Below are 26,476 nucleotides of genomic sequence, written 5' to 3' on the forward strand. Positions count from 1 at the left end.
CACTGCAGATAATTTGGTTCCTGGTTAAAACCTCCTGAACAACTGGATCCTAAATTATCAGAGAAAAACGGTGAGCACAGATTAGCAGGGGCTTGGCTAGGGTCCAATCTGAGACCAGCCAAACAGCATAGCAGAAACACTGATTTGTGATGTGAAACTGGTTTATTCAGTGTTCATTGGTTTAAATCACCAGATATGTGTGTTTTAAAGTGGAAGAGACCTCTGCAGATAATTCTGCTCCCGGTTAAAACCTCCTGAACAGTGAACACTTAAGAAAATCTAACCAGGAGAAGTTTCAGCTGGTTGCAATCTGCAATCCTCACCACTAGATGCCACTAAATCTCCCTAAATCGTACACACTGGACCTTTAAATATATGTCTTAAAAATGCAAACCTACACTCTAAGTGACGGATAAGCATATAAATTTATATAAGCATATTAACCTCTATGGTTTTCCCTACGTCTTCCTTCAAATGACCTTTCTTAATAAAGGAAAGTCCAACGAGAGCAGTGCACCCTCATTTGTATGGGGACATTGTGTACACTGGGAAAACATGACAAATACAAAAATAAAGCTAAAAGAGGAGAGTGATAAAGAAATACGAGGAGCATCAAACCAGCAAAAAATAGATTTGAATACAACAGTGACTTATAAGATCTGACCAGGTTTAGTTGATGCTGGATTCAATCAATAGTTTAAAGTTTACTAAAGAAATATGGTGATTCAGCAAAGCATTTAAAGTTATTTTTGTATATTAACTGTTTTCCTGGAAGTGCTCTGCACATACATAAATAGCCTTCATTACTACAGTAACTCTTTATTTTCTTCTACTATAATTTCTTTTAATACTGTATTTTATCATGTCAATAAAACTGTTTGAATTGGATTAAACGCCTACAATTTTTCCACACAAATGCACCTTTGATCCCTTATTGCTAGAAATAGTGCATGTAAATGATGGACCATCTGTTACAGAGCTTATTGGAGCTGATTACTGGTGGCACGGGAGCATATTACAACATGAAACACAGATATGGATGTCTGATTGTTTTCATGTGTGTATAACTCATAGAGTCATGTTGGATGCGTTCACAGCTTGAGTGTATGACATCCTGCTATGATGCTGACTTCAACACAGAAATTAAATAAAAAGCTGACAGACCAATTCAGGATTTTGGGAGCAGAACCACAAAACAACTGAGCAAATTCGGTTAGATATCCTCATTCAGACGCACTTGGACTGAACCATTAAGTTATGGGATTTGAGCAGAGTATCAATGAAAGATTTGTCACTCAATCATTTGCACTACAGTGTACATAGTGGCTGTTTGTTGTCCTTCTGTGCTATGACTGAGGAAGGCTCCCACAGACAATAGGCTGCTCACAGGCTGATGACTAAGGAAGGCAACCCGCGGCGGAGTCGTTATGGCAACAGAAGCTTGCCAAACAGACTGTGTTGAAATTGGACAAGTGTGAATACACAATCAATACCCCCCTCCCTCCACCTCTCATATGACATTTTTAGGCATAGGATCTTTGCAGTAAAAATATGCTCAGCGAGGTCACAACACACTGGGCTGCCTCAGCACATCAACACGGGTCCACCAATCGATATTAGGATATCCTAATCCCACTGAGATCATTAGAACACCTGCGTTGCTGCTCTCATACTGTCTGCCAACATGTGTTTTGTCATTAAAGTGATAGACAGCAGTCTTTTTTTATTACATAGATGTCTGAAATGTACACTTTATTTCTTCAGGGTGGAAACTTTCACAAAAGGTTTATAAAAACATAATGCTCTGAATAATCCTGCTCTCTAACAGTTATCAGTCCCTAGTCTCACAAAACTCTTGGCAACAAGTATAAATCAAAGCTGAATACAGTGGAAACTGCTTATAGTGATCACAGTTACAGTGATCAAATGCTTATATGGATCAAGAAGCTTGGGGCAGAATAATTCCTGTACAAATGCTGTTTAAATAATTTGCTTATAGTAATCATCTACTGTGCTTACAGTGTTCACTTGGAGTCTTTTCATACATGACAACATATGGAAAAGAATCAAAAATGTGCTCATTGAAATCATGACATCTCTCAATGAACAATCAGCCCAGTCACCGGAAGAATATGCTCGCATTGTGCGTTTCTGCAAACCCTGAATAACTTACATATGCAAGTTCATATGTGTCATGTAAACAATTCTAAAGTGACGCAGCTATATGAGCTGTCATGGAAGGGATGGTGGATAGTGGATGGTGTGTCACGGAGGCGAAATGCCTCACAACCTGGCGGCGAGACAAGTGCCAAGCGTTGGTCCCAATTGAGACCCAAAACAACAAAATCGACTGTGATTTGGCGAGTCATTGCTGCAGCTTTTTCAGCAGCAAACGTGGGTGTTTAGTTGCAGCCTGCTGCTGTTTTTCCAGCGGTGATAGCACCATGAAAAACAGTTGTTCTTTGTCAAGACACTGCTGCGTTTTCTGACAAAGAAAAGTGGCTCAGAAAGCAGTTGTCGCTGTGCAAGTGGTTGTTATTCACCTAGCATTTGCTGTGGCACAAAAAGCGGTAGTTTCTTGCAGAGACAATGCTGCTTTTCCAGCGGACACTGTTCCCCCAGCTGGGTATTTCAAGCCAAAATATGATCTTTTCCTAACCATAACCAAGTGGTGTTTGTGCCTAAACCTAACCACATGCTAACCATAGTGTTGTTAAAGGAAAAGTTTCAACGTATCCCCTACATAATAACATGGGAATGTAACATATCAGTGGTTTGCTGAAATGTACAATGCCAACATTTTGTCTGGGGATTGCGTTGAGAAAAACAAAGTCTCTTCAAAGGTCATGACAAACTGCCAAAAACAAGATAACGACATGCAGCAGCAACACTCAGTCTACTCAACCAATGAACAGTCAAGGCTGCTTGTGATGGAGACAGAAAACAAATGCACACCAGTGAAACACCTGCAGTTGAATCCACCCTAATCAAGCGGCTCGATAATGCCCAGTCACACAATGCCCCCGTAATGAAACAGCTGTATTTTTGAACCCTCCATATAATTCAGGCAAAAGGGTGAAAGGTGTCTGTTTCATTACTTTATATTAACATAATAAATACACAAATGTCAATCACCTGAATTGGAAGTAAAGAAATAGGGAAAAAAAATATTATAATAATCATCCGTTCATGGTGATCAATTTGACCCAGACATGTGTAATCACTTAAAGCAGTTTCCATTGTATTTACAAATAGTACCAATTTTTTTATAATTCATTTCCACTTAATCACGACTGTGTATTCAAGCAGAGCTCAAAGCTACAGACTGTACTGTGTGAGAAGATACAAAACAGAAAAAAAACTGTACTTTGGTGTAAACCTGACTCTAGTGTAACAGACCACCCTGACTTTTTGGCACTTATTTCTTAACAATACAAACTGATGGAGTGGTGGTGGTGCACGTCTGATATAACTGTATGTTGCTTGTCTAATATTCAATAAATATGCAGCAGCTACATCAGAAACAGTAACAATACATACAATGTTTAAACACTTCAGGGTTGAAGACATTTTAAAGAAGGAGGTCCAATAATACCTGTTCTGTTGAGCTGGTACATCAGGGTGTACCTCTGTAAATGTATGTGCAAAACAACATGATTGTCTGATCAATAATATAAGACAATTTGGTAACACGTATCCATACAAACCCTCTTCATTCCCTTGGTGTTTGAGTCTGGCACATTTTTAAGTGTCCACACAAATGTCCTGTCAGCAGATCAAGAGGTCTTCCTTTCAGTCATCCATCCGTAAAGTGCCGATCTTTTGTCAGATATTTGTTTTGGTGTAACATGATGGAAAGTCCCCAGGTGTGAAAGGTACCAGATATGATGGGCAGATAAAGAATGCAGAGTTTTAGTGTTTGATAAGGCAAGAGGGGGGTTTTACTCCGTGTTCAGTCAACAATGGCAGAGAGCACAGCCATGACGGCCACGCCACAGAAAATGAGCAGGATCTGCAGAAGGGACTGCCTGGTAGAACAAAAAGAAACAAACAAAGGGGACAGATTCAGATTCAGACAGATTCAAGGACATTAGAGAAATAAGCCATCTGCCACATTTCCACACCACAGAGCAAGATACACAAAGTTTGGTTCAACAGTAAACGTCCTCCTTAGCCCTGTTCAGACAGAGCATGTTGTATTGCTGTATCTTTTTTTTTTCCAAATTGTTGCTAGGCAACCACATTATCACCTGTCCTTAGCTTACCCACTATTTTTGCTGTGAAGTTAACTCACAGATACCTTAGAATCTGCATAACAAATGGACAGAGAGGGCACTTGTCTGGCTCTGAGTGGGGGTGAGAGGCTGGTCCCAAATAGTATGTGGGTCACAGGAAACGGAGATCTGTGTGGGCACATGAGACCAAAAAAAGTACCACCTGCTGGTCCAGGAGCTTCACCTAGATGATGGTCATTTAAAGCTTATTTTATGAGGGGTTGGGGACAGTTTGACAATCTGCTGTCATTCATGTGGCATAATTATGGTTGGTAAAATAACAGAAAGTAGTTGAGTGGACAGTTTGTTCAGACAGCCTAGGGTGATGTTGAAAGTGAGCTAACTTTTGCCTCAAGCAAACCATGTACGCAACAACTTTCTGTCAGTGCCACCATATAAGGTCTGCCTCTAAATTCATGTGATTGGACAACAGGAAAAACGCAAATGACGTCAGGCACTTATCTACTCTGAGTTGAAGGCATTCAGAGCGCTCCTGCAAAAACACGAGAAATGCTCAACAATGCAAAGGCAGTGAGCAAAACACTCATTTAAAACAATGACAATAAGCCTCCCAGGCTGCTTATACACACTCTGACTGAAGCCTTCAGCCCAATTCAGAACAAGGATTCACAACAAGACAAGTTGAAGCAGACAACAACTTACAATACGCCGCTCTGCAGCGTTCTAAAAACCTGCCAGTTCACACCAATGCAACTAGATGAGACGGTGCATGCAACAACTCTCTGTACATCCACTCCAATTTCCAGCTTTTCAGGCTTATTTTGTGGCTGAATATAATTTGTAGCTACTTAAAATATGAATGAGGATAGTGATAGTGAGATACTGGCTACAGCTGCATTTGTAGTAGTGATGAAACAGCGAAAAACAGAAACAAAATGAACATCAGATGAACTGTATTCATAATAAATACGCCACAGTAAGATAAATATCACCAATAAATTAGTCAATGAGCCGTGACCCACCACCAAACACCAGCACACCGTGAGGACGGAAACAGGGCTCAGCTGGGCCGGAGCACCTGCCGCAAGCGAACACGCTGTCTGTGGTCATATTGACTTGACCAGCGGACTTCACTACAAGCCGACTGGCTGTAAAAAACAGGTGAAGTGCTTGACATTCTAAAACCAGCCACAAGCGATTTGACCTGCTGAGTTGCAGGTGACACCATCAGATGACTTGAGTTGAGCTCAGACCGGCTAGTTCACACCTCTGCAACTTTTCCCTGCTGTCCCATTGTGAATCTTTGGTCTGAACTGGGCTTTACACTGTCACCACGGTTCAACTGCAGAACAGGTTAAAGGTCTCCTGTGGAGTTTTTGGACAATAATGGCACTATGTAGCCGTATTTTTACAAGTGAGTCCCTGTTCTGTTTGTAACATGAACACACATAAGGATGCATACCTTAAACTGGACTCCTCCACCAGGTCAGGCATCACATTCACCAAGGCTATGTAGAGGAAGCCTCCAGCGGTGAAAGGCAATATCCAGGCAGTGGTATGTTCTTGAAACAGCAGGAAAGACTCATGACTGATTCTGGCAAGTGTAAAATGGTCTCCAGTTGATAACAACGTGTTTGAATATGATTGAAAATTGAAGATTGAAGATTTTTACCTGTGCCTTTTGGAGACTGAGCGTACAGCGCAAAGCAAGCTCCCAACACCCCGACCAGCGCCGTGGACAGCTGCATGCGGGCAGCGCTCCACCGGTCAAACCCGGCCCTCAGCAAAATGGCAAAGTCTCCCACCTGTAGAGGAATGGCTAAACATTCAGTCTGATTCCTCCTATGTACTTTCTGCTATGTAAACATGAAACCTTCAAGTAAACCCTCACACTTTGAATTTCGAAATGATATGTACAATTTCAGCGGGGATCCTCGTGGTAAGCTTACCTCGTGGGGGATTTCATGGAGCAGGATGGCAAAGGTGGTTAGAAACCCAACCTGCAAGAAAAGCCTTGTTAACAATGCTTTGTCTTACGTGGTAAAGATTTGTGCTCAGTAGTATCAAAGGAAAAATGTATGACATTCATCCCAGACAGCACCTGAGCTGAGTGCTAAGCTCTACTGTATGTGTTCAGCCTGCAGTGAACAGTGCACAGAGGTAAAATGTAAAAGACAGAGTACGAATTTTGAGCTGCTTATAGAGCTGTAACGTTGTGCCAGCTTAAAGTCTTACGAAGTTTTTATAATCCTGCATGTAGAGCATGGTGAGATCTATCAACTGTGTGAATCAGAATGAAGTCAGGGGTGTAGACACGTACATCACATGAGGTTGAAAGGTCAGTATGTTTTGTCAAAATAATGTCATAGAATTTTAAGGACAAGGTGATCTTTGCACATCAGACACCTCGATTAATCACTAACCGATAATAATCAATTATAGCTATAGTTATCTTTTGTTTCAAGAACAAAAGTTGAGGAAAAAAAGCCAAAAATAACTACAAGGCATTATATAGCTAAAAGATTTTTTTTTTTTTTTTTTTTACAAATAATCTTAAAACCTTTTCTTGAAAATTAAAAGTTAAATGTTTAGGAAGTAACAAAGGGTGTATATTATATTATAGTAAATACATAAATATTATATTATAGTATACATATATATATATATATATATATATATATAGTAAATAAATAAAATTATATACAGAATTTAGAATTAAAAAAAATAATAAATAAAAATAATAAAAATAATAATAATAATAAAATTTGTCCAGGAAGCAGGGGGATGTAAAAAAACTCAAAATTTTAGTCATCAAATCAGTAAGGCGGGGCCAAAAAATGTGAATGTAACTCAATGATGTAATGCAGTCTGTGGTTTAAGCCATATGAGGCTATTCTGGTACTTTCAATTCAGTTCAATTCAATTTTATTATAAAGCCCAATATCACAAATCACATTTGCCTCAGAGGGCATTGGCCAGCTCCCTTAATAAGACGTCACTGATTGCAGAGGGGAAATATGATATGACATCCTTAAATGCTTTATTAATAAAGGATCAAAGTTGAATACATTCATCAGCAATCCAGAATTAACAACTGTGAAGTCTGACATCTTCATGTTTACTCGATACTGCGTCAATGCAGACCGTTTTCATGCCGCATTTCACTGTGGCAAAGTCACATCGGGATAAATGCGCATGGGAGTAAACAGATAACACCGGTGAGATGTCTTGTATGTGTATGTTTGAGGAATCTAGTTAACTTCCTCTCTGGCACATTCATCCATAGTTCATGCTGCTAGCCTTATGTCTCTCCAGCTGGACTCTCTCCTTCCCACAGCTACAAACATACAGTAACCTACTAAAGCCACGCAAATACACGCTACTGCAGTTTAAAGTGTTCCTTTTTGATCAAAATTCCAAGATAAGAAAAGACGAATAAGTCTTAAACTGTAAAAAGTTGGCTGTATCCTGCACTGAATGTCCACTGAGCGGTCGACTCTTAAGACTGTGAGACTGCTGATACAACAGATCTGCTGCTCTGTCAGCCTGCGAACGCTGCCAAACACTGTACTCACAAGGAAGGTGTTACATGTCCAAATTCCCCAGATACATTTTTGTCCTTTGCTTTCATCAGGTATTATAGCGCTCCTTATTGGCCATTTTGCAACACTCCTGCATAGTAGTCATCTTTTGAGGTGAGAACAACCAAATTCTGACCAGTAATACAGTCGAAGCAGCTTAATATTTAAACTGGATTTGAGCTTTCCCAAACCAGTTATTTGAATATGACAGGGTACAATCAGATTTCTCCATCATTATAAACTGAGGAAATGTTTGTCAAGAAGAAGTAATACTTATACAACTGGGGTCAGTCTAGAAGACAATAACTGCTACTTGAAGTTCTATATTTATATAAGTGTCTTAATTGTCCTGCATGCAGACGTGACAGACAGCCCAGTGTCGGTTTAAGCACTATTTTCTTAGCAATGATTGTCAGTTTGTGATTGTGTGCTAATTTGGACTGCAAACCCCGGGGAGCCATTTCACCTGCAATTATATTTTATGAAGACCAGGGGCTCATGTATTAATATGCATGCTGAGGACTTAATGTGAATGTAATCACATCCTTGTGCATGAGTCATTTACTTAACCGGTGTGGTTAGGTATATACACATTATCAGCACAAAACTCTGCTCACTGAGGCCCAGGATCTGTACCACACTACAGTGCTCTCTCTCTGCCTGTTCTGTTTTTATATAAGAGTAGAAGGACGTTTTACTTTCTGAATTTCTGATTGATATTACTCCATATGCAGAACAAGGGACATTAATGTGGGAGCTCTCATTCATTGTTAAAAACTAATCTTGTTTTGTGTGTGAGCCACATTTAAATGGGAAATATAGACATTTCAAGAAAAAAATATGATTTTAAGTCTTATTAGTGTTGAGATTATCACAGTTTCTTACCTTTTTGCTGACCAAGAAACTTCCTGCTACTGCCAGTCCGTGGGTGAAGTTGTCAATGCAGTTGGCCAGCAGGTTTAGGTATCCACTTATCTGTAACATGCAAAACATTATGCCTGTGTTACACACTCATGTTTAGGACTGGCATGATGAGAGGTCAGCAATATGGCCCTAAAATAAAATAAAATAAAACAATATTTCAGGGTATTTGTGTGATAACAATATTTGTGACGATATGACACATTAGTAAAAAAAAAAAAAAAAAAAAAAATTATTAATTTAAGAAAATAGTGATATAGTTTTACATGTCAACCAAACAGTTGGGGAAATTGGGGAAGGGAGACAAAGCGAGAACATAAACAAACGGAAATTATTTAAGAGGTGCTGGATAATTAACACTATATTATTGTATGTGTATTATTAACATGATATTAATATATCATTTGATTTTTGTCATTTTATTCAGCTAATTTAATGATCTGCCTCTGAAGAATGAGCGAGAGCCGTCACATCTAATTCAATGCATTAATGGTTTATTTTGACCAAACCAGAGTTGGTGTTTGCTGAAACATTGGAAAAAACTCACTGAGATGATTCTGGTAGGTTTTATTTCATTTCGGTTCAGTTTGAGCAAATCTGTTTTTAACAATATGTTTAAAAAGGACATTTGTGTTGTGAAAGTCAGAAGTTTGAGTTTGGAAGGTGTGCAGTTGTATTTTCCTGTTTAAAAAGGAAAATAGGTGTAAGAATATTTCTTTAAACATTTTGTGAGTTTAATCAAAGCTAAGAGAGCTGGTGGAACATCACAAACTCTCCACTTGGACACATCTCCCAGCTGGAACCACAGGTGTGGGGTGGGGATTTGCCTCACACACACACCTGTGCAAATATATCAGCAGTTGTCTGTTTTTGGGCTGATGGTGGCCAGATGGAAAAATTTTGTATATACCATAACCCTACTACTCAGTCACAACATTCTCTTTAAGATACAATGCTGGTTAAATCTGATCAGTTGATATCCAATATGTACACTTTCATAGGTTGTAATTCTAATGACTTAATAGATCATGTGGTGCCATCTTTACAGTCTGAGCCCTTTAAAACAAGGCTGCTGGTGATGTGCCACAAGTGTCTCGGACAATTTTGTTGTTTTTGTAATAAATTGTTAAATTGTGCCTCTGTGTTTTAGTGGACGTCTCAATTAAAAGAATTACAGTTAGCTTCTTAGCTCTTTGCTGTTTACATAACTCGATAGATTTTGGAAGTGATAAAAAATATTGGCAATTTAGGCAATTCACACAAGAAAATTCAAATGCATTTTTTCACATATCTCTCTTAACTACGCCGCACAGCACACGTATAGCGCAGGGTCAGTCATAAGCCCCGTTTCCACCAAACACTTTGAGTACCCTTGGAACCAAAAGTTACCCCTCAGACATGGCATCACAACTCAGCCTTGAGCAGAGTGACCGTCCGCTACTGACCAATCAACAGACTGCAGTGTTCACAGCTCCACCTTTTAGTACCAGATCTGTGTGCTCAGTACCCCAACAGAAGGGGTACCAAAATTGTCTCTCCAGCTACCAGTACACACAGACTGAGCTCCTGCCGCCCCACATAAACAACCCATATCAAGTGTTTACCCCCAGCGGTGTCTTTAAGAAAAAAATATTTTCTGTCGTTTTGGTTAAGTGGAAATGTTTTGGTTGTCAGAATTACCTTGATTTTCTCTGATCTTTCCTGCAGACTCTGTTGCTTGGAGGATTTCCATGACTCAGCATGGTGCCCGTTTCTGAGTGATGCCACTGCCTTTCCACTGAAAGCTGAATTAGACTGCGACTGTGGAGAAAAAATGTAGAAAAACAAGGCAAAAATGAACATGGTGTTCTCACCAAACCTCTGCTTTATACATCTTCAAAGTATTTTTAATAAACAATCATGTTATTATTACCCATCAGTGTACACCATCAGTAATACTGTACATCTTTAACTTGGAAGTGCATGGAAACCAGGAAACCACGTCGGCCACTAGCACCAGTCTTACTAAAAACAGTACGTTAATGGTAGCCTGGATTCCACAGTGCAATAAACATGCTTTTTATTGTTGCTCCCACTGTGTGTCAAAGGCTTTCACCTCCTGCCAACAGAACAGCTGTTGAAAACACGCCTGATTATTTTTCTAATGTCCTACATACGCAGTAATCGGCAGCCATTTGTATTTTTGCTTCATTTTTCAGACATAACAGATGACCTTCAAATTCCAACACTGCTCAACATATTTGTATTTTAAATATAGGAGAAAAAAAAAGAGACCCGATTCATTTCAGGCTACAGCCTCGCATTTTCCGAGAACAGCCCAACTTCCCTGTTCCCTCATTCAGAAACCACTTACATTGCCATTTAGGCTGATAGTCAAATTAAGTGAGAGGAAAATAGCCTGCTGTCTTCTGGTCGGAGTGAGGAAATGTTTGCTCCATGTCTATGACTGAAACATGAGGAAGTAATAAAGCGTGATGATTTTTCAGGGCTATCAATCACCTCCTGCTGTAAGACAGATTGGAGCTAAATTGTCGCTGCAACACAACTAATTTAAAATGACCTAAAAATAAGACAGTGATTAAATTTTCTTCTTCTCATTTTACACCAAGCATTGGAGCTCTGCACACACACGTTATACATCCATCAAAAACACTGACCCAGTTCAAGTAAAATAAAGTTTACCTTGCTACTGTCCTTGAAAATTTGCCTAAACACACAGTATTTTAACGTCTGTCTCTCTTACACACTGTCACACTCTGTCCCCATCTATTGTTGCCTCTGTCTATAAGCTGAGTGCTCTCCTGTGGACACTGAAATGGCTAAAGCAGCTGCTTCACCCTGGCACTATAAATAGACACTGGTGGATGAGCTGAGCCGTGGATTCCAATCTTCTCCCTCACTGGCAATACAAAGACGGGAGGGAGGATGAGACAGCCTTTACAAACAGACTGCAACTGGCCATTCATTGTCTACAAAGAGGCCACGGGTAAAAACCTGTTTGTCAGTTTTGCAGAGTCATATTTCATGTTGCACTATTTGGAATATCATTACTGAACAATAAACGATAACTTTGATGCTCACTGGGACAAGCATCTCATTTTGACACGTTAATGGGATACTTAACCCACAAAATGACCATTTGTATATCAATCAGTCATGCTGTGTTACCTTGAATCTGTGAAGAAAACTTCTTACATGTCTCCATACTGCAAATGCTCTGCCTACTAGTGCCTCTAAATCTCTCTAGTGACACCCAGTAGCATCCCGTTGCGAGTGGCTGCCTGGTAACTTCACAGTGTCAACAAAATGGCAAAAAAATGTCGAACTATTCCTTTAGACTCTTCCCTGTTAGAGGAGATCACTGATAAGCCCGTTGTACAGTAGGTCATCTGATGCTACAGTCACTAAACACTAACAGACATAGCATACCTATGAAAAACAAAAATATGTGAGGCTTGTGTTGACACGTCTGTGTGCAGTGAGGCTCCATTGGACAGCAATGTGCGTAACATGCTAAAAAAAACAACATTTCAGCTGAGACACTTACAGCGGAGTTAAAATTCAGGTCTGCATCTGAAGTGGAGTCCTCCTGGCTGTCTTGGTCTGGGAACATCTTCTCCAGGAGGAGGAAGGCCAACAGGCCAACAATAACCCACAGGCCCTGGGTCGTGTAGTGGTTATGTTTACCAGCTGGGATGAAAGCAGAGAGATTGTTCATAAGACTAAGTGAGCAAATGCAGAAACTGACAAGTGAGCCACAACATGGGTGGGTGCTATAAACACCACGGTTAACAGGGCTCGAAATACCATGTGCATATGCATTGTAGTACATGTTAAATTTCAGCTGTGCATATAATTCTCAGCCACACATGCACTTGTGCACGTAAAATGATACAGCTGCCAACTGTCACGCATCGACCACAACAGATTTTTTTACACGCACTTAACACTGCACATCCATTTTTAAACGCTGAGGTGAAGTTAGTTTGAAGTTGGATATCAGACTGACATTTACACTGGAGCCAGCGGCATGTTCTTCATCAGTTTCACCCGATGTTTAAAGAAGGAGGACGATGAGCTCACCTCCCCCACTCTCTGTTTAATTGCTGCGAGGGCTGACTGATGACTCCTTTCCACATAGCTCTGTATATGTTTGCAAGTCACCCAGAAGTCCATTCATTCCTATGAGAACCTCTGTGATCTGCACTGTGTTTCCAACCTCCTACAGTTTTCCTTTTTTTTTGGTCTGGAATTTGCCAAATGGAATTTTGTTTGCAGCAGATTTCGGAAAGACTGTATGCACTGTGCCACAGGAAGTTAGCATAAAAACAAATTAGCTGACAGACTGATGAATGTAAAACAGCTCTGTTTATACATTTTTTCCAAGTAAATAAAGAGTTTGACGGCATTTTTGGCTAGCTAACATTGGTAGCAGGCCAGCTGTGTGAGATATAGAGTGTGTGCATAATGGACTGCATGTCTTTTAACAAGGGGTTTCAAGGGATTAAAGAAATTCATCTAATTAATTACATGCTTTGTGATTAATTGATCTAAATTAATCGCATACATCAACTTTTGCTGTTAAAGTACTTAAAAAATTTCAAAGCAGTAAAGCTGCTGGATTCTGGACCCAACTGTCCCCGTCCTCTCCAACCGAAACTGCTCTGCAGTCCATTGCAATCCATTTTGTAAGGGAGTTAGTTAGTCGGTCAAACGTAGACTTACTCAGTTTGCGCCTAAACACCTGGTCAAGTGTGGCTTGACAAAGCTGGCTGCTAGCACCAGCATCAGAGGCTGTGCTAGCTTGGACCTCCGGGTTTGCTGCTAAATACTTTGTTAAAGGTGATATTTCAGGCTCAGAGCACCCCGAGGGTACTAAAATTCCTTACAGCAGGAACTGCAGAGAATGTTGCTCCTATCAAGAGTTCCATCAGGGAGCTTTTTAAATGTTAATGTTCCTTTCACTGGGCCGAGCAGCGTCTGCCTCCTTCATGTGACAAAGCCACTGTCGCCTTCAATGATGCACTGGGTAAGAGGGCACCACAGAATGCGATTTATCAGTGTTTATTTTTTCTGTGATTAATTAATCGAAATTAATGTGTTATTTTAACAGCTCTACTTTTAACATTATTTCCACATAACTGGTGACACCAGACAGGCCAACCTCCTCACTTATTTGTTGCCGTGCATTATTGGTCCTGTTTTTTGTCTGCTCCATAAGCAATATTTACAAGATTGGATGGCAAAAAACACTCAATATTAACTTCTGTGCCATTTCTGTGCTGGTGTTCCTATCCATCTGTATAGAGATGCATTTCCTTGCACTGAAAACCACATTGTATGGCATATACTAATTACCCGATCAGCAATCAATGATTTTTTTCGACACCTTCATGCTGACTTGCCAATATAACTGAAAATTATGATTAAAAATTAGATTAAATTGGTCTCATGTGCAGGTAAAAAAAAACGGTGCATGTAATTTTAAAAGTTACAAGCTCAGTTTATAATAACTTAAAGGCGCTGTGTGTAAGAATGTGGCCAAAACAGTTACTGCACTCAAATTCAAAATACTGCCGCGAGTCATGTCCGCCCCCCCTCCCCTACAGATTCGAGGTTGCTGGACAGCGGCACACTGGAGACTGATTTGTTTGCCCACGGGCAGCTGCCGTGACAGGGCCGCGTCGCCGCGTCCTTGATCTTCGGTTTTCCAGTGGACCGTTCGAGCAAGTCCGGCTTCTCTGCTGCTAACGCTGCTGCCGGGATACAGCTGAGGAGAAGCCGGCTGCTCATGCTATGTACTGGGACACTGCTAATGCTGCTTGCCGTGCTGCTGTAGCTCAGTCGTAACTGTAACTGATGCTGAGACTCTACTGACTGCGTGACTGGTAGACGGCGGTGGGTGGCGCAACAGGCCAAAACACAAATTCAAAACATAAACATGATTTGCGGACTGCATAAATTTTTTTTAGATGCAAATATTCTGGCTGTACTATTGTTGTCGGTGAGATCAGTATGTTATATGAACATTATTCCTTAGTCTCTGTGACATATTAGGATGATTTTAAGACTATTTGCTTTAGATTTCTTACATATAGCTCCTTTAAACCAAGAGCTGCATCAAATAAACAAAAATTAACACAATCCTATTGCAAAAAAAATATTGAGATTTTAAATCAATGTAATGCATGATTAATACATTTTGAATTTAAACAATATCTGAGAACCTACTGTTCCTAAATGAGGTTGACTGACATTACACCAGTCTTTCTTGTATGCCAGAAGGTGCAGCAGTGATATAGTTTTATATCTCCTTCTCGTGTATGTTTAAGAGGGATCAAAGAAATGAAAAACACTTCAAATACAAAGGTGGCGATGGTATTAGTGGAAAGGAAACCCACCTGAAGAGCCAGAGAGCGCCCACGCCTCTGGAAGGAGGTGAAGGAATACATCACCAAGGAGACCACCAATAGCAAAGCTCAAGAGCTGCTTCAGTTTCTGGCCTCCAGCTAAAACACACAGAGAAAGAGAGGAGAGAAAAAGGTAGCAGTTACTGTGTGGTGTGTTTAATGAAGAACTGTGCATTGATTTTAATGTGAGTGTGATGTCCCTCCCTCTCTGCCTGCTGGTTGTATGGTTGGCTTGGCTTCCTGAGTCAGGAGCCGGTGGGCAGAGTGGGGAAGGACATTAGGAAACTGCCTTCACCTAAGTAAACTGGCCCTCAGCCTCTTTAAATGGCTTCATCTCTTCCTCCCGGGCCACTGCCAGCCAGCTTGGTTGAGGTTTTGTGTTTTGTTTGCACCTATCACACACTACACTCATCCATACGCTGCATTCAATACTGATCTACTGGATTAAGATCGTTATTTTTATCTTACCTTATTTCATGTGTGATTCCCCCTTTTTTGACACTGACGCCACTCAGGCCAGTTTGTGGCAGGATCTTCTTTCACTGTGGCTTGAGATCACAGCCACAAATAAAAATTCACAGCTCTGTGCTTCCTTCCTCCTTTTCCTTTTCCTTTTTTTTTTTTAAATGTGGCCTTTTCTACTGATTAATTCATAATTTTAAACATGACACACACACAAATCCCAAATGTGTCTCTGGCTACTAATAAATGCAGTGATTACTCATGCGCTCCACAGAACATTTTTATACTTAAGGAGTTTCCTCAGTAATGACTAACCTCCGGTCAGGACTGCACTTGAAAACCCCACGGCCTAAAATACATCTGGAATGCCACGTTCCTGTGGGTGGGGCCATTCAAGAGGCCGCAGGCTGACCTGCAGTCACTCAGGCCTGGTTACTGAGGCATTTCCACTCAGGTTTTTGTTTTTTTTAATGGGACAATTGAAAATGCACAAAAAAAACCCAGGTTGACTAAAATGATTTTTTGTGTTCTAGCACAAGTTAAAAGGTGTGGTTAGTTGGATTTTCCCTAAAAAATGATACCTATACTCATAGAAAAATAATCCCTCTCAGTCATCACTTATCAGCAGAAGGGTGTAGCGGCGTCTGAATCTGCAGAAATTCTACCATCTGCCTGTATGTTCATATTATGATGCGTTCGGACGTTTCTGGGCGTCAGCCTTTGGGCAGTGGTGTGTAGCCCCAAGTCAATAACAGGGTGCAGGGCGTGAGGGTGTGACCGTGTAAAGACATAGCAACCAGGTGCCAGATCATAAGTACATATCCATGCTGAGCCGTTAAGCCAGGGAGGGAGGGCCAACTTTGAATGCTGTGTTGACAAAACGCAACCAACAAATTCTACTCATTCTGCCTTGAAGGGACAAAAATCAACCTGATGAAACTGCTATCATCATGGACTGGTTAACAGAGGAGATACATTATTTGAACTGGGCAAAATCAGTGCACATTACTGTTTGCTACAGTGTCTAATGGACAACTATGTCGATGTTAAGTCTAGACTAAATAACATCAACTGTATGATGGATTGCCATGAAATTTTGTACAGACACTCATGCTTTCCTGACAACGTGTCCTAATGTCTTTGGGGATCCCTTGAGCCCTCGTCCAGTGTCATCGTGAAGTTTTCATTTCTGGTTTTGAGTAAAATTTCTCACATATATGGATGTCCGTGAAAACACATTGATGTCCCCCTCATGGTGAATTGTAGGTGTTAGTATTGCAAAGATATTAACACTCTCTGTGCAGCATCACAGAGCTACATGCTTGGCTGTAGACTCTTATTTTTGTTTCCTCTTTCCTCTGGAGGTGCCAGACATGAGTGTTAAAATTCTACCCACAGCAACTTTATTTACACAACCTGTTTTGTTATACTTTTCTTTTTCTCTGTATATTTTTCAATTCAGTTTTATTTGGTGTCAAACTGGTTGACCTTTTCACTGACATTCTTTTTATTTAGTACAACCCACAGCTCTTGCTACTGATTTTGGCATTTTACAGAAGAATTTTTTTTTTTATTAATTTACATCACCTACTGGGCAGCCTGTTTTCAAAACCTGCATTGTCATTTCATCTTTAAAGCTGGAGTAGGCTGTTTTTTTGTGTCTCATTGGACAAAAATCCCATAATGACCTTTCAGCATATTGTAATTCACATGGTCTGAGAGAAAACTAGACTTCTGCACCTTCTCTTGGCTTTGTTTTTAGTCTTTAGAAAATCTAGTGCATGATGGGAGACTTTGGCCAATCACAAGTCATTTCAGAGAGAGGGCAATCCTATTGGCTGTTCCACAAATGCAGATGTGTATGCATGTTCTTTCAGATAGCTAAAACCTGCTGTAATGGTTCAATAATTATGCTGAAAAAATAGCTTTTTCAGCATTGGCAAAAACTGTCTACACTGCAAAGCAACCTAAAGAAGGAAGTCAGACTTAGCCTCAAATCACAGTGTGTCCTCCATCTCACTCCCTGCCGCTACAGACCACCTTGCCGGGAGAGGCACGGACAGCAACTCTGGAGACGCACACCTAGTCAGCAGCCACTGCAACATGATTCAACCAAGCAAAAACCCCAGTGCCAGGAGACCTGACGGCCCTGACTACATGCCGGATCACCAAACTCTGTGTTGCTGCCTTTGCACAGGTTACACAGCTTCACCACTGCTGCTTGGTGCTGGGGTTTGCACTGGTTGAAACTGAGCTGCTACAGCCGCCGACCAACAGTCCATCTCCACTCTCCTCCTGGCAAAGCAGTCCACAGTGGTGGGGAGCTAAGAGGAAGGACCATGGGGTGGGCTAGCTAGCTAATTCGTGTCTCATCTGTGGTCTAATAATCCAAGAACGGGGAAAAGAGAGGCTTAGATAATATAATGGGTGCAGCTCTACAATGAAATAAGGTTAAATAAATCAATGTAGGACAGAATGGGGAGAGCTGCAGGAGGAGGTTGTATTTTCAAATTGTGCCGTTTTTCTTTTTCTGTTTTCCCCCCAGACAACTGCCTACTTCAACTTTAAGACATGTTCATGCGTCACGCAGAAAAACATGCACTGGAATACATGACTGAAGATCTGTTTTCCAGGAAGCTGCAGTTTTCCAGGAACTTCAAGTGTCCATATCACAGAATCTTGTGCGCAGCATATACAGTTCTGAACCATGAAGAGGGTGCAGCTAGGTCTGGCTGTCAAAGACGCAGCTGAACTACTTCTTGACCCCACTGGGTTTGTTTTCTCTTATTATGGGGTGAGGAGAGCTGAGATTTACTATGGAGCCACTAAAGAGCTGGAATTCCATGTATATAGATAATGAGGCAGAAACATTTCCCTACTGCAGCAATGTGAACTCTGAACTCTTCTGCTTTCAACACCTCAGTCTCCTGTCGGTTTATACCTGTTTAGTATTTACACGGTGCCATCTGTGTTCATGTTGACATGTATGCATGAAAAATACTAAACCTATTTTAAATATTGAAATGGAAAATATTGTTATTATTACGATGACTAGCTCCTCAGGATGCAGTAGAGTACATAGAAAAATGAGCAAAAAAATGATAATGTCATATAGAGGGCATCTCCTCTCTTCAGTTACATAGATACCATAATGTATAACCATGTCTTACCTTCTGTTTTGAGGGCTGCTCCAGCTTCAATGGGAATGACAAGAAGGGGGAAAATCCCACTGAGGCCTACAGCAACAGAGCCCACCAGGGACAAGAGCCAAACATGACCATCTTCGCTGGTTAAGAAGCCTGCTACTGCCCGGAGGCCTGGGAGGTCATCTGTCAGGCTGGGGCCTGATCCTGCAGCTGTGGCTGTTGCATGAGCCATAGCTGTTTGTGTCATCTTCTGGCTGCTTGATGCCTCCCGGGAGGTCAGCATCAGCAGGGCAACTGGGATACACAGAGCAGTGACAGCCCAGCCGGGCTTCCTATAGCTTCCACCTTTCATCCGTCCCACGGTCCAAAAAGCACTTGCAACCAGTAATGCTGCAAGAGGAGCACACTCTCAGGAAAAACAAGCCACCTGAAACTTCTCAAGCATGTATGAACATTTGAAACAAGCAGTAAAGGAACAGTGCATATGATTTAGGAGAATTAAGTGGCATATAGTGGTGAGGTATGCAGATTGCAACTAGCTGAAACTTCTCCCAGAAACAAATGGAACCAGCTAATTCAACAGATTAAAAAAAAAAAAAAAAAAAAACCTGAATAAAGCAGTTTCACTTTTTAAAAAATCTGTGTTTTTTCAACAGGGCCTGCTAACTACAATGGCCAACGCAAAAAGGTGAATGGCCCTATTTAGAGCAAGTGTTTGGTTTGTACGTTATGGCTACTCTAGAGGAGGACTCACTCCCTATGTAGGTGACAGCTCATTCCAAGGTAACAAAAAAAAAAAACTGCGATTCTTATTTTCAGGCGAATATATGCTAAAGAAAACATACTTATTATGTTAAAAGTACATATTCCATTTCAGTCAATACATTCCCAAAAATCCAACCCACTGGACATGCTCTCATCGGGGGATGCTAACCACAGTGTCTGAAATGGTGAATGGCCCTATCTAGAGCCAGTGTTTGGTTTGACCGTTCTGTGCTACTGTAGAAACATGGCGGAGCAACATGTGATCTCTGTAGATGCGGACCCGCTCCCTTTGTAGATATAGGGCCCGATCACACAGAAAGCATTTTAGCATCTGGAGGCAGCTTTTTTGTGATTGATTTTAATGTGAATGAAGCTTTTTGCTTGCTGTTTTTGCGTTGCTACACACCTCGTGTTCTGCACTCTAGGCGCCTAGCATTTCAGTCGGAGTGCTCTGAACTCCCCACGTCATCAAGTTTACAGTTGGTAAACAATGGAGGAGAAACTGGTGGTAGCCGTTGCTGGATACCCAGAGCTATACGGCTTGGCGATAGACAGCAGGTTGTCAAACTGCCCCTGAGTCATCTTAAATATGCCTGGAAACAGCCATCATGGAGGCGAAGCTCCTGGACCAACTGGTGGTTCTCCCCATGTACCCACACAGATCTCTGTTTCCCTGTGCCCAACAAACTATTTACTGACAGCCTCTCACCCTCAACCACAGCTACAGCAGGGACCTTCTGCCTGTCCATTTTAGGAACTAGATACCATTTACTGTCAAAAAAGTAAAATAAAAAAATATACAGCAGATTGATTGCACGGGATGGTTAGTGAAAGGAGGTGATGGCATGGTTGCCTGGCAACAATAAAAAGGCACAGTAAGCATTTTTTTTTTTTTTACAAGTGGCATTCGATTAAAAAACAAAAGCAACATGCCAAACGCTTTCTGTGTGATCAGGAAAACACATGGATTCCTATTTTCAGGTAATTATACACAAAAATATTTATGACATTATATTCCATTTCTGCAAATACATCCCCCACACTACACCTTTAAACTGAGGCTGCAACTCACAATTATTTTAGTCATCAGCTAATCTGAGTGTAGTTTGGTACATTAAAAGTCAGAACAAAATGCTATCAGTCTCCTAAAAAGCCAAAGTGGTCATCAAACAGCTTGTGATGTCTGACTGACAACCTAAAACCTAACATATTCAGTTTTCTGTCTCATAATACAAAGCTGAAATCAGCTTGTTTGCACATTTGCTTGATCTAGATAAATGTTGTGTTATTTTTAACACCAACCAGATGTAAATTTATGTTATTCAGACCAGCTGTTAACACATGCCTAAGTTGTGTTAACATCTAACTTGTGCCAGGGAGAGAAAAGTCCAGAAATACCAGACTGCAGTGTTTGCTTCCCTCAAGCAGCTGTCTGTGGCTGTCTGGCCAGATGTGCAGCCAAAAGTTACACTAGCGCTAACCTTACTGCTACTTATTATTCATCTTTGGCAGAAATGCTGTTACGACACACAACAACAGGTAATTAGAAGTGTTACAAATCATGCAGCTCATCATATTCCTGTGTGGGACTTAGCAGGACAGAGTCGATGAGGTGAAGTGTCAGTTATCTTACAACCGTTAAATATAAAACATACAAAAACATAGCAAACAACACGGCTAATTAACGTGACACTGAAAACCGTGCTTTTGCCACCGATATACTGAACTAGCTAACTATGTGAGTAAAAGTTAGCCAGCTAACGTTAGCTAGTAAACACTCAGTGCCGTGTAGACGCTGCTACAGCCGTTAGCTCCGACGCCAGCAATCACTGCACATCAACGCTAACGGTTTTAACTGCTAAAACTAGCATCACTTTGACATAAGTTAGTGCTAACGAAACGGGCCGGTCAGCCCCGACCAAGCGCTAACATCAAATTCACACACGAATGTAATGCTTTATGTTAAAATACCTTGTGGTTTCGGCAGTCTGTGCACCAGTGTGTCCCTGCCATCCAGGCCGGCTTGATGAAGGAAGGCTTCCGCCGCTGAGTTCCACCAGACTCCCAGCAGCTGAGGGCAGGGAGCCGCTAGCTGCAGCACAGGAGTTACTGTCGGTCACCACGGCTCTCCCAAACAGCCACGTATCAGGATCCTGGAGGGGAGAAAAAAAACTCCAAACAGGAGGGGAGACCCGGGACATGGATCCCGCCCCACCAAAGATTTCAGGAAGTTTCTTTTTGCCCTAAGGACACAGAAAGGCTCTCCAACTCTGGGAGCAGCCTGCTGCACGAGATGTCTGTTATAGTTTATTAAAATGGTGGGTAAAAAAAGATAAACAAAACCCAATGAAGAAATCTGTCAAGCTTATACATTAGCTGCTAATAAGTAGTCAACATTTAGGTGCATTTAACACAGAAAATCACAGAAAGTACCAAGTGATTTTTAACAGTAAGGCCAGTCATGTTGAACTGCAAATCACAGCATGGAGGCATGTAGCACAGTTCATACAGCAAGTGCAACTCAAGCTGCTTTACATAATAAAATGAGAAATACACATAAAAGACAGGGTAAGAGAGCGCAAATAAGGTTTGATCACACATGCACATAAAAAATACTGATTAGGTTTGATACCAATTAATTAAATAAAAGCTGTCTTGGTGAGTGGACATGCTGCTGCATTTTGGATCATCTGCAGTTTGTTTTAAGATTTCTTTGATGCACCCAATTCACTGTAATTTGAATATAGGGATTGAAACTTTACTACACCAGAATATTTCCATTCATCCCACTCATATGAGCTGTTCCAAATGTGTGCGATGCACCCATTTAAAGGTCCAGTGTGTAGGATTTAAGGGCATCTGTTGGCAGAAAAGGCATATATCCATAACTATGTTTTCATTAGTTTCTAACAGTGTTGGGCAAGTTACTGTCAAAATGTAATGCATAACATATTACCTTGTTACCATATTACTAACAAGTTACTTTACAATATTACTCTCTGTGTAATGAGTTACTTATTACACTACTTGTGTGTTACTTTCACTAAAGAGGCCATGTATAGGCCTTTTAAATGGATGCGGGTCATGTTGTTTCACGGCGGTTGTTTTCATGGTGTTTATTACATTTATTTTCCATAACCGCTTATTCTGTTAGAAGTCGCCTGTAGGCTGGAGCCTATCCCAGCTGACATAGGGCGAGAGGCAGGGTACAACCTGGACAGGTCGCCAGACTATCACAGGGCTACAGCATTGTGAGCATTTATGCTTGTGTGGTGTGTCTGTGTCACTCTGCAGTTACACCTCCAAAACACTAGTTGGCGACGGAGTTTCTGTGAAGCACTGTTAAGTTTAGTTGATTTAAAACAAACCCAAAACACACATTAAAAACACATTAAATATGGCTTAATAGAGACAATTTCAAATACAAGTATACAAATTAGCTTCACTATAAATCGCAGCATTCACAGACAAACACTTGTCTTTATCAGGACACATTTTCCCCACAAATACAACATGCTAATGTTGTTAGCACAAGCCTATGGCATTTTACATTGTATAAAATTAGCCTAGCAGCCAGCAAACTTTTTCACTTCACATATGAGGCCAGGGACAACAGCAACATTTCACAAAGGTAACATTACAAATTTGGTTCCATTACAGCTCACAAGGTTCACTGACAAAACAACTGTCTCATACTAAACACTTTTTCCAAACAAATATAGCATGCTAATGGTACTAGCACAAGCCATTTTAACTTGTAAGGTTAAACATTAACCAAGCAGCTAGTGATCTTGTCCTCTTCTCATATAAAACCAGGGACAACAGCAACATTTCTCAAAGGTAATGTTACAAAATTCGGCTCCATTCCAACTCACAAGGTTCACTGACAAAACAACTGTCTCATACTAAACACTTTTTCCAAACAAATATAACATGCTAACGTTATTAGCACAAGCCTATGGCATTTTACGTTATATAGGCTACATTTGCCTAGCAGCTAGCCATCTTCTCCTCTTCTCATAGGAAGCCAGGGACAACAGCAACATTTCACAAAGGTAATGTCACAAAATTCGGTTCCATTACGACTCACAAGGTTTACTGACAAAACAATGGTTTTATACTTAAAATGTTTTCCAAACACAACAAGGCTACCGTTATTAGCACAAGCCTATGGCATTTAACATTGTATAGCCTAAATTAGCCTAGCGGCCGTCGATCTTTTCCCCTTCTCATATAAAGCCAGGGACAACAGCAATATTTAACAAAGGTAATGGTACATGACTTGGCTCCATTACAACTCACAAGGTTCACTGACAAAACAACTGTCATACTAAACATGTTTTCCAAACAAATATAGCATGCTAACGTTATTAGCACAAGCCTATGGCATTTTTGTTAGCCTAGCAGCTAGCAAAGATTTCCTCTGCTCATATGAACCCAGGATAAATCACGCACAAGACTTAAAATGCTGTTTGTGGAGGTTTTATTGTCTTCACAATTTATTGTTTCTTATCTGTGAAATAAAAATGTATAAACGCTTCGTTTCCACTGAGGGAAATAGTTCAAGCTTACAAAAAATAGACAGGAGGTCTGTGTCGCTGTGACGTGTAGTTACATTTCTGGGGAAGTGCATGTCAGGCCGCGGCGTAAGCTACGGCGTTGGCTTCATGACGACGCATCGATTCAACGCAGAAGTATAAATTCTGCCATACTTGGCACACGGAAGAAGTTTCAGTTCTGCAACCTCACTGCTAGAGGCCACTAAATCCTACACACTGCACATTTAAGACAGTTCATAAGTTAATTTCCAGTCATACTCCATACTTCACTGACTCACCTTTACTACCATTTTTTTTGTTCTTATAATTACTTTCAGGTAGCCTGCATACTGGACAACAGCAGTGGACTCAGATGGGGCCCTAGATGACAATGTTGACGGTAGGCATGCATCATCAATAGTAGTTTGCCGCACCTTTTGTTCTACATGTATCCTATAAAAACTTTTTACCAGCTGAAAAAACGTAGTGAGGCCAGGTATTGTTTTCACTTTGTGTGTGTGTCATCATAGCAAAATGTGGTCCTGGTGGCACCTATTGTAGCAGAAACTACCACAGAAGCCGTTTTGAGTATTTTGCCAAGTGTGAACCGTCAATGCAATACTGTCTGCACCATGTAAGATGCAGTCACGAAACTTTACAAATGTGTAGTTGAGGTCAAAATAAAGGCCAGATTCAAAGATGGATGTGGTCTGAGCAAGGGTGCCAGAGGTGGGGGGTTGTGAAGCAGGGATGAGGCCATTGCCACTTAACGCCCATGGTCCACATTCGTTTTCAGTTGGGCATTGCTGTATCGTCACTAAAGTGATAAATTTAAATTAAATTTTACTTTGCATATAGTATAGTTTACTTTGTATACTGAGCAAAATATAATTTCAGATGAATAAACTGCTACAGACCTTCTTCAGTGTAGACATTTTAACATGCCATGGTAGGAATAACATAGGTGTGAATCTTAAAGGCATGCCACACTGCATTACTGGGTCACTTGACTAAAAGAGAGCCATTGCCAGGGTTATTAGTAACACCTGTTCCCACTGTGACAAACAGAAATGTATGTTGTGCAAAAAGCCAATTTCACACTCGGAATCACTCAAGGATTGGATATCATATCTGTGGTTGATCTCTCCTAAATTCACAGTTTTAACTAAAGTGTAGGCATACAGTGTTGTAAAAGTAATATATGACTGTCCACTATGTCTTACACACATCAAAACATAAGGTTAACCATCTGAGCAGTTTGGGTTTCAGTACCATCAAAGCACCTATTGATGCAAAACCTTTTTATGTCAATGAACCCTGAAAATCAATCCGTGTTAGACGTGTTGAAACACCTCTTTTAGTAAGATTTAACATATTTAATATGATATACGTTACTATTTCAAAGTTGAATCTTTGGCTCGGAGCAATGTTGCTAATGTATAACTACAAAACACCATATGTAAAGCTAGGGTGGCACAGTGGTTAGTATTGTTGCCTCACAGCAAAAGGGCTGGGAGAGACCCTCTGTGTGGAGTTTGCGTGTTCTCCCCCTGTCAGCGTGGGTTTTCTCCAGGTACTCCAACTTCCTCTCACAGTCCAAAGACATGCAGGTTAATTGGTGACTCTCAGTTGTCCATAGGTGTGAATGTGAGCGTGAATGTTTGTCTGTCTCTATGTGTCAGCCCTGTGATAGTCTGGCGAGCTGTCCAGGGTGTACGCCGCCTCTTGCCCAATGACAGCAAGGACAGGCTTCAGCCCCCTTGCGACCCCCAGCAGGATAAGCGGTAATGGAAAATTAATGAAATAAAGCTATACGTAAGGCACAAAACCATTAGGTGAAACAAAAAACACAAGTATCCATAACACATAAGTAAAAATTGTGAAAAAGTAGTGAGGCGTAGTGTCAATGTCTGTCCGTCCTGGAAAGGGGATCCCTCCTCAGTTGCTCTTCCTGAGGTTTCTACCATTTTTCTCCCCGTTAAAGGTTTTTTTTGGGGGGGAGTTTTCCTTATCCGCTGTGAGGGTCCAAGGGACAGAGGGATGTCGTATGCTATTTGTGATATTGGGCTTTATAAATAAAATTGATTGAATTGATTGAATGTTGTCCTCAAGGGCCCATTAGAGCACACTGCTGTTGTTAGATATGGCCTTTGGACAGAATTACACATTGTATGTGTTATAGTAGGTCGTTTATGGAAACGTAAAGATGGTGGAAAATGAAACCTACGAGCAAAGGGCTCATCCTCTTTGTACTAACTTGCAGAAATTTAAAAAAAAGTTGAAGTTCTGCTTCAGCACAGTTTTTATTCAGAAGCTGCTCTCATGTTGTCTTTGAGGTCATTGTTTCATGTATAGGCACTAATTAATAAATAGACCTTGGAATAAGCTTCAAGTGTGATGTTTACATGCTTTAATTAA

The 26,476-nt window shown here is 40.8% G+C and overlaps 1 protein-coding gene across 1 annotated transcript; it reads right to left on the minus strand.

Moving 5' to 3' along the window:
• Nucleotides 1–175: 175 nt before the first annotated feature.
• slc39a13 (solute carrier family 39 member 13) lies at nt 176–21,736 on the minus strand. The gene is given in 11 exon segments (XM_050066102.1): nt 176–4,028; nt 5,698–5,797; nt 5,908–6,040; nt 6,185–6,235; nt 8,702–8,791; nt 10,418–10,537; nt 12,285–12,427; nt 15,139–15,246; nt 18,780–19,145; nt 21,492–21,621; nt 21,623–21,736. Coding segments are annotated over 11 exon segments (1,416 nt in total). The 5' UTR covers nt 21,722–21,736; the 3' UTR covers nt 176–3,952.
• Between the last annotated feature and the right edge of the window lie 4,740 nt (nt 21,737–26,476).

The sequence above is a fragment of the Epinephelus moara genome, chromosome 1, assembly GCF_006386435.1.
Source record: "Epinephelus moara isolate mb chromosome 1, YSFRI_EMoa_1.0, whole genome shotgun sequence".
Classification (NCBI taxonomy): Eukaryota; Metazoa; Chordata; class Actinopteri; order Perciformes; family Serranidae; genus Epinephelus; species Epinephelus moara.